This window comes from Macaca mulatta, chromosome 13 (genome assembly GCF_049350105.2).
Source record: "Macaca mulatta isolate MMU2019108-1 chromosome 13, T2T-MMU8v2.0, whole genome shotgun sequence".
Taxonomy (NCBI): domain Eukaryota; kingdom Metazoa; phylum Chordata; class Mammalia; order Primates; family Cercopithecidae; genus Macaca; species Macaca mulatta.
This window is the reverse complement of record NC_133418.1, coordinates 63,223,972-63,239,558: the sequence shown is the minus strand read 5'-3', so window position 1 is coordinate 63,239,558 and position 15,587 is coordinate 63,223,972. Positions and strand designations below refer to the sequence as shown.

Below are 15,587 nucleotides of genomic sequence, written 5' to 3'. Positions count from 1 at the left end.
TTTTAGGAGCAAAGGCTCCACACAGCTTACCTCCATAAGAGTTTCCCTGAGATTTAATCTTTTTTCTATAAGTTGATCATGTTCCTTAAGAAAGGTGCAGAGAAACAAACTGAGATTTTGAATGAAGTTCTGTTCATCATCTTTTCCATTTGAGTACGCAAGTCGAATATTGGTATTTAAAGGAAGCATCTGCAAATTTAAAAAGGGATGATCAGTTTGCATTTCATAAAACAACAAAAGACATTTATATTTTATTATTATTATTTTTGAGACAAGGTCTCACTCTGTCCAGGCTAGAGTGCAGTAGTATGATCACAGCATATTGCGGCCTCCACCTCCTAGGCTCAATCAGTCTCAGCACCTCCCAAATAGCTGGAACCACAGGCATGTGCCATGACACCCAGCTAATTTTTTAAAAAGTTTTTGTAGAGACCGTATCTACAAATCCAGGCTGGTCTTGAACTCCTGGCTCAAGCAATCCTCCCAACTTAGCCTCCCAAAGTGCTGGGATTAAAAGTGTAAGCTACTGCACCCAGCCAACACTATTATTTTTAAGCCCTAAGATCCCAACACCCTTTTGCTAATATTAAACCACATATAGAACTCCTAGGTCCGGTATACCTATTCTTATATCTCTAAGACCTAGATTTTGACTCTTCTCAAATAAATTAAATTGCAACTAGTAAGGCCGCTATCACAGCCTTTACATTTTTTCTAGTATTGGACTTAATCCCTTTCTCACTGACACTGAAAATGTAAAAATAATGAATTAATTCATTCAGATCACAAACACACACAGTAATCTATCTTTCCTTGTTTTCTAAGAGACAGGGACTTGTCCTGTCATCCAGGCTGGAGTGCAGTAGTGTGACGATAGCTCATTTTAACTTTGAACTCATGGGCTCAAGCGATCCTATTGCCTCAGCCTCCAGAGTAGTTGGAACTACAGGTATGCAACACCACAGCTAGCTATTTTTTAAATCTTTTGTAGAGATGGTCTGGTTATGTTGTCCAGGCTGGTCTCGAACTCCTGGCATCAACTGGTCCTCCCACTCTGGCCTCCCAAAGTTCTGGGATTACAGTGTTAATCACCACACCTGGCCATGAACACAGTATTATAAATAACTTTCTAGATCATTTAATAGATAACCAATCAAACTAGGGCTGAAAAGAATTCCTTCAGACACAATGTTAGGAACAACTCCCAGGTTTCCCATTGTCTGGTCAGATATCTCCCAAAAGACCAAGCTCCAAAACTGTGCAAAAATAAATTACCACAACACACCCCAAACCTGAGTTTTAAGAAATTTTTGGAAACATCATTAACAATTTGTAGCTTACTACAAATTTTATGTAATAAATATAAGATAAGATTATGGCTGATCTATGATACGTTGTTCTAAAATAACTCATTTGGAATTCAGTATTTTCTAAGGCACTAAAATTATCCAGTCAATTTTCAAGATAGTATTGTATTACCTGCTTTAGTTGCATCATTGTCAGAGTAAATAGCGTTACAAATTGTTCTTCATATTGGCTTACACTCACACCAGCAATCTCAGTGAGGCACTTCAGAGAGACATTTCGAAACATTGGAACATTCAGGAACTATTTAAAAGGGGGGAGGGAACCATAAAATTAATTGGCCTGATACACACTTTACTTAAAATTCACAACTAAAAGGAAAAAGCTTTAACAATTAAATATAGGCGTAGATGTCAAAAACAGCCAAGTGAATGAACATATTTTATCTTGCAGATATACTGAGAGGAAATTTTATTGCCTACCCAATATACAGTAAATGCTTTAGGAGCAAACTAATTTTTTTTTTGAGACAGAGTCTCGCTCTGTCGCCCAGGCTGGAATGCAGGGGCTTGATCTCGGCTCACTGCAATCTCCACCTTCCGGGTTCAAGTGATTCTCCTGCTTCAGCCTCCCGAGTAGCCAGGACTACAGGCGCATGCCACCATACCCAGCTAATTTTTGTATTTTTAATAGAGATAGGGTTTCGCCATGTTGGGCCAGGCTGGTCTTGATCTCCTGACCTCGTGATCTACTCACCTCAGCCTCCCAAAGTGCTGGGATTACAGGCATGAGCCACCCACGCCTGGCCTAAACTGTTTTCTTTTGATGTGTCCTTAGACATCTAAAATAACAAGGCTCCGTAACAACTTTCCTAGAATCTGTGATATGACTTTTAGGAATGTTATACTTTCTGTGTAATTACACAGGACCTAAAACTTGTGATTGCTTAGGATTTTGGGAAATGGTCAATATATCTAAGAGTAATAAGAATATGGGAAAGTTGGCTTACATATTCTATTGTTGAGAAGATAAACAGCTATCATCTGGGGTTGGGAATTCAGGGGGCATTAAAACCTTAATAATCTGTTAATTAAACATTAAAATATTTAAAGAAAGTAAATGTTTCAACAATTGCATAATATCTTATGTCTGAGAATGTTCTCTATAGGACTGTTGACAATAGAAAGGTTTTTACGTAACTTAAGCCATAAACTCATCATTCAAACACCATAAATCCATATTATGTTACCAAACTCTACGAAGTTGAAGAGGTTAAGTTATAATGTTCCAATTAGATACTTAATTAATTAATTAATTTATTTTTTTGACGCGGAGTCTTGCTCTGTGCCCCAGGCTGGAGTGCAGTGGCGCGATCTCGGCTCACTGCAAGCTCCGTTCCCCCAGGTTCACGCCATTCTCCTGCCTCAGCCTCCCGAGTAGCTGGGACTACAGGCGCCCGCCACCTCGCCCGGCTAATTTTCTTGTATTTTTAGTAGAGACGGGGTTTCACCGTGTTAGCCAGGATGGTCTCGATCTCCTGACCTCATGATCTGCCCGTCTCGGCCTCCCAAAGTGCTGGGATTACAGGCTTGAGCCACCGCGCCCAGCCTAGATACTTAATTTATTCATTACATCAGTCAAGAAAACAACTGAAAATATAATACAACCGTTAACAGTGATTATCTCTGGATAAACCACTGTAGAACTTTATTTATTATATATGTGTATATATACACTTTTTTTTTTTTTTTTTTTTGAGACAGGGTCTCGCTCTGTCACCTCACTGCCAGCTCTGCCTCCCGGGTTCACTTTCTCCTGCCTCGTCCTCCCGAGTAGCTGGGAATATAGGCGCCCGCCACCATGCCTGTCTAATGTTTTGTATTTTTTTTTTTTTTTTAGTAGAGACGGGATTTCACCGTGTTAGCCAGGATGGTCTCGATCTCCTGACCTCGTGATCCACCCGTCTTGGCCTCCCAAAATGCTGGAATTACAGGTGTGAGTCACCACGCCCGACTATTTATTTATTTTGAGACAGGGTCTTGCTCTGTTGCCCAGGCTTGAGTGCAGTGGCATGATCTTGGCTCACTGCACCTTCTGCCTCCTGGGTTTGAGATTCTCCTGCCACAGCCCCCCAAGTAGGTTGGGTCAATGTTTGGGACTACAGGCATGCACCACACCACGCCTGGCTAAGTTTTGTATTTTCAGTAGAGACGGGGGTTCACCATGTTGCCCAGGCTAAACCATTGTAGAACTTAAAGAAGACATAACATGGTATAATTTTAAATTATCAGTTAAAAGATGAACTTTTCGGCCGGGCGCGGTGGCTCAAGCCTGTAATCCCAGCACTTTGGGAGGCCGAGACGGGCGGATCACGAGGTCAGGAGATCGAGACCATCCTGGCGAACACGGTGAAACCCCGTCTCTACTAAAAAAATACAAAAAACTAGCCGGGCGAGGTGGCGGGCGCCTGTAGTCCCAGCTACACAGGAGGCTGAGGCAGGAGAATGGCGTAAACCCGGGAGGCGGAGCTTGCAGTGAGCTGAGATCCGGCCACTGCGCTCCAGCCCCGGCGACAGAGCGAGACTCCGTCTCAAAAAAAAAAAAAAAAAAAAAAGATGAACTTTTCATTTTTCAGAAATAGCACTTGACTTACCTCACTGTAACTTATATACTCAACTAAAAGATGGCAATATAATCAAATACATTGTTCAAAATGAATTCATAAAATTACATGGTATAAGTGGCAGAATCAGACTTGAGACTCACTTTAAATAATTTAGTAGGTGTAAACATGGGAAATTTCTTCTGAGCAGTTTCCTCATGTTAGAAACAAGGTTGAAAATGGTTTAGAATGCAGAGATGAGAGCTTTACATGTGAAAAGAACATATGCAGCTATACAGTGACAAATAACTGAAATGTATTCACTGTACCTTATAAATTAATGTGCTGATTAACTTGGTCTCAAAAATATATCCCAGGGGAATCCAGTTCAGAAATCTGAGCAATGTTTCCAAGGTTGCATGTACAAGTGGAGCATTTTGAGAATTTTCCTAAAATAAAACACACTTGTAAATAATTGCTTTCCTATTATTGTTATTTTTAAACATGAAATTTAAAGCACTTACCATTACAAACTGACACAGTTGAAATATCTGTGAGAATTCATTGCACATGCTAAAAAAAAACAAAACCCACAAAAATATCAGATTTAGAAGACACAGAAATAAATATCAGTTATTTATAATAATAAAAATGATTTAGGTCCAGTACAGTGGCTCAGGTCTGTAATCGCAGAACTTTGGGATGCCATGGCGGAAGGATTACTTGAGCTCAAGAGTTTGAGACCAGCCTGGGCAACCCAAGGGGAAAAAAAGATCAAAACTTCAGCAATCTGGTAATTAAAGATGTGACTATGTTCGATTTATATGCTCTCCCTCAGCAAAATTGTATCGTTTATTTAAACACATTTAAAATACCAATAACGTCATTAAAAGTTACCCAGATATTAAATCTACATTCACTCTAGTGATTTAATGTAGATTAAATGGTGACTGTACATTTAATGGTGATAGATACAATCAAGCTAGTATCTTTAATTAAGATACTGAAAACTCTCCAAAATAAGACAAATGGCATTACATACAGCGGAAATCCTAAATGAGCTTATACACCAAACTGGGAGAAAAATTTTCCCATGTTCCTAATGACTACAACAAATGTTTAAAACTTAATGGAAGTGTACCTATAGTTTATACTGGTTGCTTACTATTAGAGGCAAGTCTAGTTTTTTGTTTTATTTTGTTTTAAAAAGAACACTATTGATAATAATTGGGGAAATGACAAGAAGCAGAGATAACTGATTTGAGGCCAGGCGCTGTGGCACCCACCTGCAGTTGCAGCTATTTGGGAGACTGAGGCAAGAAAATCACCTCAACCCAGGAGGCGGGGTTTGCGGTGAGCCAAGATTGCACCGCTGCACTACACCCCAGGCAACAGAGCAAGATTTATCTCAAAACAAAATAAAATAACTAATATGTATGTTTGGGCACAAATCATTTGCTTAGAACCTATTAACTAGTTACCATACAAAACAATTCCTAAAGTGTATCTTGAACAATTCACTTTTCAACCTCCAGAGGCAAATTATTAGGCCCTGTCTAGGACTATTTCTTAATTTGTAGTTGAAAACCACTACAAGCAATTTAACGTATTACTGATCACAGTTCCTTAAAATATCTACAATTTACGTCCAAATTGCTTGAAATTGTTTGAGAAATTACTTTAAACATCTAAAACATAATTATTACTTGCCTGTCTTTTAAATGCTTAGATTTGACTTGGGTTATCTGTCCACTAGAGAAATCAAATACTTCTTCACTCAAGAGTTTAAGAATCACCATATTATTTTGACAGAGACTTTCGCTGGTCCTACTTGCTCCAACAATATCACTGATAAAAGTTGGCCAATGTTTGGGCCATTCTTGTTTCAGTATCTAAAATAAGACACGAAATGTTAACAGCACTTCATTTCTCAAAGGCAAATAAAACAACCTTCAAAGAAACTATGTAATGGATAAAAGCAGGAGTAAGGATAAACCACTTTTCATTTTCTCCTCCTTTATTAAAGGAAGAAATGTGCCACCCTCTTCCCCACACTGGGTAGAAAACAAAACACAGATAAAGTCTTTTATCTTAATCACCCCAGGACCCTTTTCAATTATCCTAATGAAAGCTCCAATCTGTCTAATGGGTCTGTCTCTGTATTAATATCTGCCTGAGAGATATGTAGAAATTATTCTAGGAGGCCGGGTGCGGTTGCTCACGCCTGTAATCCCAGCACTTTGTGGGGAGCCAAGGTGGGCAGATCACTTGAGGCCAGGAGTTTGAGAACAGCCTGGTCAGGCAGGGTGTAGTGGCTCATGTCTGTAATCCCAGCACTTTGGGAGGCTGAGGTGGGAGGATCACGAGGTCAGGAGTTCGAGACCAGCCTGGCCAACATGGTGAAACCCTGTCTCTACTAAAAATACAAAAATTAGTGAGGCATGGTGACGGGCGCCTGTAATCCCAGCTACTCAGGAGACTGAGGCAGGAGAATCTCTTGAACCTGGAGGCGGAGGTTGCAGTGAGCCAAGATCAGGCCACTGCACTCCAGCCAGGGCAACAGGGCGAGATTCCGTCTCAAAAAAAAAAAAAAAGAAAAGAAAGAAAGAAAAGAACAGCCTGGCCAACATGGTGAAACTCTGACTCTACTAAAAGTACAAAAATTAGCCGGGGGTGGTGGCGCAGGTCTGTAATCTCAGCTACTCAGGAGGCCAAGGCAGGAGAATTGCTTGAACCTGGGAGGCGGAGGTTGCAGGGAACCAAGATGGCGCCACTGCACTCCAGCATGGGCGACAGAGTTGACACTCCATTTCAAAAAAGAAAAAAAGAAATTATCCTAGGAGATTCAAGGATCTAACTAACGACTGGTGGTAAAAAGTGACAGGTTAAGACAGTTTATTATTGGATGAAATCTGAGCCTTGAAATATAGTAGGGTTTGGATATATGAATTTAGAAGAAAGGAGGCACTGCAATCCAGGCCTGAAAAAACTTTTAACCAAAAGCCTCATCAACTGCATTATATTTGTATGCAAGTCTGGACTCTTTATATCACACACAAGGGATTTCCCAGATTATAAAAATACATGTTAACCTTCTTTATATTCTCTCCTCCCTCTCCCCAATCAGAGACGGGCTGACAGAAAGCTCTAAAGTATAATAAAAGCTGGAGTTAATTACTGAATACACTAAAATTTTTGGAAACTTGGATGTTTCTAAATCTTATTTAAATAGAAATTACTGTTTTTTCCTCCCACACATACCAGAGTTCTCTGAAAAAAAAATTATATTACTACAGAAAACAGATAAATACAAAAATTATAAATGTAGTCTACATAGATAGTTTAAGGACTAAGCATGGAAATCGATTAGAAGGACAAGGAAATCAAAGGACTGAGAGAGATAACGTGCAAAGGAACATGCACAGGCATATCACAAAATTAAAAAACAATCCGACTGGGTGCTGGCTCACACCTATAATCCCAGCACTTTGGGAGGTCGAGGTGGGTGGATCACCTGAGGTCAAGAGTTTGAGATCAGCCTGGACAACACGGTGAAACCCTGTCTCTACTAAAGATACAAAAAATTAGCCAAACATGGCGGCAGGCACCTGTAATTCCAGCCATTCAGGAGGCGGAGACAGCAGTGAGCTGAGATAGTACCACTGCACTCCAGCCTGGGCAACAGAGTGAGACAGTCTCCAAAAAAAAATAAAAAATAAAAAAAGAAAATAAAAAGAAAAGAATTCAACATAAAGTCCAGTCCACACTGCAGCCACATAAATGATGGCTTTAACGTTATTTGATGATCCCTGCCACAGCAAATTTTAACATTCAAGTACTAGACAGTAGGTCACCTAATACTGTAAGAATACTATAACTACTTCTGCAAATATTAGTATACTTTATTTTCTAAGTAGGTCAAACATTTTGTTCAAATAGTAAGCATAATTCTTCTGAGGAAAATAGTTAAGTTAAAGCTTACCTGAACAAGGATCATATTTAATTTTCCGATATACACCTTTTCTTTCTAAGGAAAAATAAAAGATTCAGTGAGAGCCTGAGGTAAGTACAATAAATAAGAATATAACCATAGACAATCCTCCTAAGAAACAAATGATTACAGTCTACTGCAAATGACTGACTGTGCGTATGTGTGACTATGTGTCTTGACAGAATTAGGTTGTAGTCAAAGACTCAATATCTAAATGATTTTATGCTCTCCCAATAATCTCCAAAATAAACTCTTACCTCTACACAAGTTGGGTCAGATGACGTCTTGATAATGAGGCCAACAACGTATTTTTTTATTCCTATTAAAAAAATTGCACATAATAAGAAAATTGTTGAGCTCTTTTGTAGCATGCAAATAAATTTTGAGAACTAATTAATGTGGGAATGGAGGGACTAAGTAAAATCAGTTAATATACTCTAATCCCATCACCAGTATCGGCATTAAAAAAAAATTCTGGCCAGGTGTAGTGGCTCACGCTTGTAATCCCAGCAATTCTTTGGGAGGCTGAGGTGGGTGAACCACTTGAGGTCAGGAGTTTAGGGCCAGCCTGACCAACATGGTGAAACCCTGTCTCTACTAAAAATACAAAAATTAACTGGGCGTGGTTGCGGGCACCTGTATAACCCCAGCTACTCAGGAGGCTGAGGCAGGAGAATCGCTTGAATCCAGGAGGCAGAGGTTGCAATGAACAGAGATCACGTCATTGCACTCCAACCTGGGCAACAGAGTGAGACTCGTAGAAAAAAAAAAAAAATCCAATGAATTCAATGTGCTATTCATACTTTTAAAGACGGGATCTGGCATTGTTGCCCAGGTTGGTTTTAAACTCGTAGGCTCAAGTGATCCTCCTGCCTGGGCCTCCCTCTGCGCTGAAATTACAGGAGCAAGCCAACACGCCCAGCCTGTAACAAACTGCTATTTCAGTTTCTCTCATCATCATTTGGTTTCACGTGTCTTTTTTTCGAGATGGAGTCCTGCTATGTCACCCACGCTGGAGTGCAGTGGCACAATCTTGGCTCACTGCAACCTCCGCCTCCCAGGTTCAAGTGATTCTCCTGCCTCAGGCTCCCAAGTACAGGCATCCGCCACCACGCCTGACTAATTTTTTATTCTTAATAAGAGACAGGGTTTCACCATGTTGGCCAAGCTGATCTTGAACTCCTGACCTCAAGTGATCCGCCCTCCTCAGCCTCCCAAATTGCTGGGATTACAGGCATGAGCTACTGCACCCGGCCCTTTCTTTCTTTTTTTTTTTTTTTGAGACGGAGTCTCGCTCTGTTGCCCAGGCTGGAGTGCAGTGGCCGCATCTCAGCTCACTGCAAGCTCCGCCTCCCGGGTCTACGCCATTCTCCTGCCTCAGCCTCCTGAGTAACTGGGACTACAGGCACCCGCCACCTCACCCGGCTAGTTTTTTGTATTTTTTTTTAGTAGAGACGGGGTTTCACCGTATTAGCCAGGCTGGTCTCGATCTCCTGACCTTGTGATCCGCCTGTCTCGGCCTCCCAAAGTGCTGGGATTACAGGCTTGAGCCACCGCGCCCGGCCCCTTTCTTTCTTTTTTTGGAGACAGTCTTGCTCTGTTGCCCAGGCTGGATTACAGAGGCACGTTCCTGGCTCACTGCAACCTCCGCCTCCACCTCCTAGGTTCAAGCGATTGTCCTGTCTCAGCATCCTGAGCAGCTGGGATTATAGGCATGCATCACCACACCCAGCTACCTTTTTTTTTTTTTTTGAGACTGTCTCGGCTCTGTCGCCCAGGCTGGAGTGCAGTGGCAAGATCTCGGCTCACTGAAAGCTCTGCCTCCCGGGTTCACGCCACTGTCCTGCCTCAGCCTCCGGAGTAGCTGGGACTACAGGTGCCTGCCATCACGCCTGGCTAATTTTTTGTATTTTTAGTAGAGATGGGGTTTCACCGTGTTAGCCAGGATAGTCTCGATCTCCTGACCTCGTGATCACCCCGCCTCGGCCTCCTGAAGTGCTGGGATTACAGGCGTGAGCCACCGCGCCTGGCACACCCAGCTACTTTTTGTATTTTTGTAAAGACATGTTTTCACCATGTTGGCCAGGCTGATCTGGAACTCCTGACCTCAAGTATCTGCCTGCTTCAGCCTCCCAGACTGCTAGGATTACAGGTATGAGCCACCACGCCTGGCCCAAACTTCTAACCCATAAAAATTTATTGATGGCTTGGGCACAGTGGCTTACTCTTATAATCCTAGCACTTTGGGAGGATGAAGTGGGTGGATCGCTTGAGGCCTAGAGGTGGAGGCTGCAGCGAGCTGAGATCGTGCCACTGCACTCCAGCCTGGGCAACAGAGCAAGCTCTTGTCTCAAAAATCAATGTAAGTGTTATTATTTTCCACTACACATTAATTGCAACATTAAGCTCATATTAGAAATACAACATTAACTTCACACATACAATTTTTTTTTAAAAAAGAGGGAAGTTTAGGAAAAAAGCTTTCATTTCAAATGCTCTTATGGATCTCTCCATAGTAAAACCTACTCTTTAAACAGTTAAGACATGATACTCATATCCTTGATTTTAATTTGCATCATGTAGAATTTGCTGAGCATCTACTATAGGTTCCATTCTCCAAAATCACAGGGTTCAAGAGTGTTGCAGAATATTAAATTCTTAGAACATTTTTAAAGGAAAAGTAGTGTGGTACACCTATATTGAAACACTAAAAGGATATGAAATAGCAACCCTAATTGAACAAATTACTATTTCCTGCTATGTAAAATTAACAATTATAAATACTCCCACATCTGTTCAATTTAGGCTTTGTCACCAAATCAGTTAAATTATGAAGATTTTTTGTTTTCATAGCTTTCATATTTTTGGAAAAGCAGTTTAAGGTTGTAGAGCTGTATGTTCCAAGTCTCATCTAACATATATATAGAACTGAGTGAAATTTTTGTTGAGAAGGAAAATACAAAATTTAGTCATTAGAATTAGCTGGAAACAGACAACTTGAAGGCAGCAAAATGCTTGTGAGATTGCATAACTATGAGTTAATGTATTAAATTCACTTTCAAACTATGGTTCTTCACTGGCACTTAATTACATAATTTTTATTAACGATGACAAAACTAGCCATTTCCCACAATACCCCAAATAAAAAAATTCTGTTAAAAATAATTATGGAAAGATTTTCCTAATTATGAAAAAATATTACTAATACAGTAAAGCAACATAACACATATAATAGAAATCTAATGCTGTCAAGTGTCAATAGGCGCAGTAACATTTATGCTACAAATACATAAAATGAATAGGGAAATGGAAAATACATTTTTTACATTTTGTTTTAGAGACAGGGCCTTGCTCTGTTGCCCACACTAGAATGCAGTGGTGCCATCACAGCTCACTGCAGCCTTGAACTCCAGGGCTCAAGCGATCCTCCTGCCTCAAATAGCTGAGTAGCTGGGCCCACAGGTGCTTAGCACCATGCCTGGCTAATTCTTCCTGGTCTCACTATTGCTGGGGCTGGCCTTGAACTCCACACCTCAAGCAATCCTCCTACCTTGGCCACATTTTATGTTAGGATTACAGGCCTGACTCACCATACCTGGCCTAATACTACTTTTAAAAACAAAAAGTAGGAAATCAATTTTCCTTTTAAATGAACACTAAATTATAAGAATTAACTTGGGTAATCTATGCAACATTCTCACTTTTTTTTTTTTGAGACGGAGTCTCCGTCTGTCATCCAGGCTGGAGTGCAGTGGCATGATCTCAGCTCACTGACACGGTTGCCTTCCGGGTTCAAGCGATTCTCCTGCCTCAGCCTCTTGAGTAGCCTGGACTACAGGTGCGTGCCACTACATCCAGCTACTTTTTTTGTATTTGTTTTTTTGGAGTCAGAGCCTCACTCCGTCCCCCAGACTGGAGTGCAGTGGCGCGACCTCAGCTCACTGCAACCTCTGCCTTCCGGGTTTAAGCGATTATCCTGCCTCAGCATCCCAAAGTGCTAGGATTACAAGCGTGAGCCACTGCACCTGGCTTTTTCGGGTATTTTCAGTAGAGATGGGGTTTCACCATTTTGGCCAGGCTGTCTCGAACTCCTGACTTCAGGTGATCCGCCCACCTCGGCATCCCGAAGTGCTGGGATTACAGGTATGAGCCACTGCGCCTGGCCGATTCTCTTATAGTAATATTTCACTTCAAACTACTTTCCATATGTCCTTAATGCTCCCTACATCTAATCAATGATTTCGATAGTACCTACCCTTTTGTTCCTTACAGATTATTATCAATAAAACCCCCTTGGCCAGGTACAGTGGTCCTAGAAGCTCTGATTGCCTAGTGCAAGGATTATTTGATCAAGTACCATTGTTCATTCCCCAAATCCCTTCCTCAAGGCTTGCTAAATAAATAAATAAATAAATAAATAAATAAATAAATAAAAGCAGCTCAATTAAGAATAGCATTCCAGCCGGGCAAAGTAGCTCACGCCTGTAATCCCAACACTCTGGAAGGCCAAGGGAGGCAGATCACTTGAGGTCAGGGGTTCTAGACCAGCCTGGCCAACATGGTGAAACCCTGTCTCTAATAAAAATACAACAAAATTGGCCAGCCATGGTGGCATGCGCCTGTAATCCTAGCACCTCAGGAGGCTGAGGTATGAGAATCGTTTGAACCCAGGAAGTGGACAATGCAGTGAGCTGAGATCGCACCACTGCAATCAAGCCTGGGTGACAAAGCGAGACTCCGTCTCAAAAACAACAACAAAAAATTCCAATTGTAGGCCAGGAACAGTGGCTCATACCTGTAATCCCAGCTACTTGGGAAGCTGAGGCAGGACAAACGCTTGAACCTGGGAGCTAGAGGTTATACTGAGCCAAGATCGTGTCACTGCACTCCAGTCTGGGTGACAGAGCAAGACTCCATCTCAAAAAAAAACAAAAAACAAAAAAAACCCAACCAACCAATCAATCAATCCAATTGTAAACTGCACTTAAAGAGCTCAGCTTGAGATTTGACAGAAAATGACCCATTACTGGTCTCTGACTTTTTGTGCTAAATAAATTGGTGTGTCTCAGTTGCAAAATAGACATTTACATAACACATTTCAATTTCTTTAAATTGGCTTTCTAAGCTCTTCCTTAAAAAGTTTGATATAAAAGGTGAAGAAGGCTGGGCGTGGTGGCTCACACCTGTAATCCCAGCACTGTGGGAGACTGAGACGGGCAGATCACCTGAGGTCAAGAGTTTGAGACCAGCCTGGCCAACATGGTGAAACCTCGTCTCTACTAGAAATACAAAAAATAAAAACAAAAAAAAAATTAGCTGGGCGTGGTGGCACGTGCCTGTAGTCCCATCTACTTGGGGAGACTGAGGCAGGAGAATCGCTTGAACCCAAGAGGCAAAGGTTGCAGTGAGCCAAGATCGCGCCACTGCACTCCAGCTTGGGTGACAGAGGAAGACTCCATTTAAAAAAAACAAAAAAACAAAAAAACAAGGAAGAAAATGATCTAAAAATCAAAAACAAGTCACGCATGATGGCTCACACCTGTAATCCTAGAGCTCTGGAAGGATGGCATGGGAGAAGGGTTTGAGGAAACGAGTTTGAGAGCAGCTTGGGCAACACAGCAAGGCCCCATTTCCACAAAAAAATAAAACAACTAGCTGGGCACAGTGGTTCGTCCTATACTCCTAGCTAGTTGGGCTGTGGCAGAATTCTACCCATCATCCAGGAGACTGAAGTTACAATGAGCTATGATTGTGCCACTGCACTTCAGCCTGGGCAACAGAGGGGGTCTCTGTCTCTTTAAAAAAATCAAAAAAGGCAGGCAGGCACAGTGGCTCAAGCCTGTAATCCCAGCACTTTGGGAGGCTGAGGTGGGCAGATCACAAGGCCAGGAGTTCGAGACCAGCCTGGTCAACATGGCAAAACCTCGTCTCTGCTAAAAATACAAAAATTAGCTCGGCATGGTGGCTCACGCCTGCAGTCCCAGCTACTCGGGAGGCTGAGGCAGGAGAAGTGCTTAAACCTGGGGGACGGAGAAAGAGAAGAAAAAGATGCATTCCTAGTGAGCTGAAATTGTGCCACTGCACTCCAGCCTGAGTGACAGATCAAGACTCCATATCATTAATTAATTAATTTCAAAGAAAGGTTCTCATTGAAGTTGTGTGTCTTTGATAAGTCCTGATGTTGCCGTCAGGATCTTCAATGGATTCAAACACTGACTTAGCACTCGTACAATCATAGTGCCCCAAGACCCTATTGTTCTCAATATAAATGAAAAAAATTCACATCCAAAGCTGGTAGGACAGGTTGGGCATAGTGGCTCACACCTGTAATTCCAGCACTGCGGGAGGCCAAGGCAGGTGGATCACCTGAGGTGGAATTTAAGACCAGCCTGGCCAACATAGTGAAACCCCGTCTCTACTGTGGGAGGCTCTGTCTCAAAAAAATAAAAATAAAAAACAAAGTTGGTGGGTCAAATGCTCTAATTGTTTCTTGGAAAGCCATATAAAATTTATTCAAAATATAATACACACCTGTAGAAATGCCTAACCACTCACTGAAAGGCAGCTTATGACATGTAAATGTTCCAAATGCAAGGGTTAATGCATACATCTTTAATATTCCAGCTCTATTGTCTCAATATAAAGAAAAATGTGTTTAACGGTCCCATTTCAAAAAAAAAGAGCAATATTAAATGGTCAATATAAACTTGCAACTGCATAGTATCAACTTCAGCAAGCTAAAAAGATGAGATTTAAATAAATCTCATGCTAACTTAGAAGGTACACACCATCTAATTTACACAGCAATAATAATCTTATCCCTCAAAAACACCTTGTAAACACTGGATACTCAATGATAGTGTAAAAAGCATGCATTATTGAACCTGATTTTTATATGAACAGAATTCACTAAAACTCTTTAAAATATTGAGAACAATTCAAATGGTGTCATATTCCCATAGAAGCAAAACTCAACCTTCAAGTCATACAGTTGTACATCAGCATCTTACATAGTCAGTGATAGTCATGCAGTAAACATTTTCAACCAAATAAGGATCTGACTTATTAAGAGAAAGATACATTCCTAGAAAAACTCTTCTGATTGACTGATTGAGGTGGAGTTTCACTCTTGTGGCCCAGGCTGGAGTGCAATGGTGCAATCTCGGCTCACTGCAATCTCCACCTCCCGAGTTTAAGCGATTCTCCTGGCTCAGCCTCCCAGAGTACCTGGGATTACAGGTGCCCGCCACCACACCCAGCTAATTTTTGTTTTGTTTTGTTTTGTTTTTAAGTAAAGACAAGGTTTCCCTATGTTGTCCAGGTTGTTCTCCAACTCCTGACCTCAGGCAACCCACCCACCTCTGCCTCCCAAAGTGCTGGGATTATAGGTGTGAACCACCACGCCCGACCGCAAATCTGCAAGTTTTAAAGCACCAACATGGCACTAAAAGGAAATGCTCAAGTCCAGTGAGGTGGCTCTCGCCTGTAATCTCAACACAAGGTGGGTGGATCACCTGAGGTCTGGAGTTTGAGACCAGCCTGACCAACATGAAGAAACCCTGTCTCTACTAAAACTACCAAATTAGCCAGGTGTGGTGCCACATGGCTGTAATCCCAACTACTTGGGAGCTTCAACCCAGGAGGCAGCAGTTGCAGTGAGTTGAGATTATGCCATCGCACTCCAGCCTG

General features: G+C 41.6%; 1 protein-coding gene across 2 annotated transcripts in view; it reads right to left on the bottom strand.

Moving 5' to 3' along the window:
* Positions 1-15,587, bottom strand: part of XPO1 (exportin 1) — a 60,352-nt gene that overhangs the window by 18,106 nt on the left and 26,659 nt on the right. For both annotated transcript variants that reach the window (XM_077958644.1, NM_001266844.1), the window contains 7 exons: positions 8,156-8,217; positions 7,890-7,934; positions 5,618-5,799; positions 4,432-4,480; positions 4,237-4,356; positions 1,480-1,608; positions 31-189 (listed from right to left, as the gene is read on the bottom strand). In XM_077958644.1, coding sequence (XP_077814770.1) covers positions 31-189; positions 1,480-1,608; positions 4,237-4,356; positions 4,432-4,480; positions 5,618-5,799; positions 7,890-7,904 — 654 coding nt within the window. In that variant the 5' untranslated portion in view covers positions 7,905-7,934; positions 8,156-8,217. The remainder of the gene's footprint in view (positions 1-30; positions 190-1,479; positions 1,609-4,236; positions 4,357-4,431; positions 4,481-5,617; positions 5,800-7,889; positions 7,935-8,155; positions 8,218-15,587) is intronic.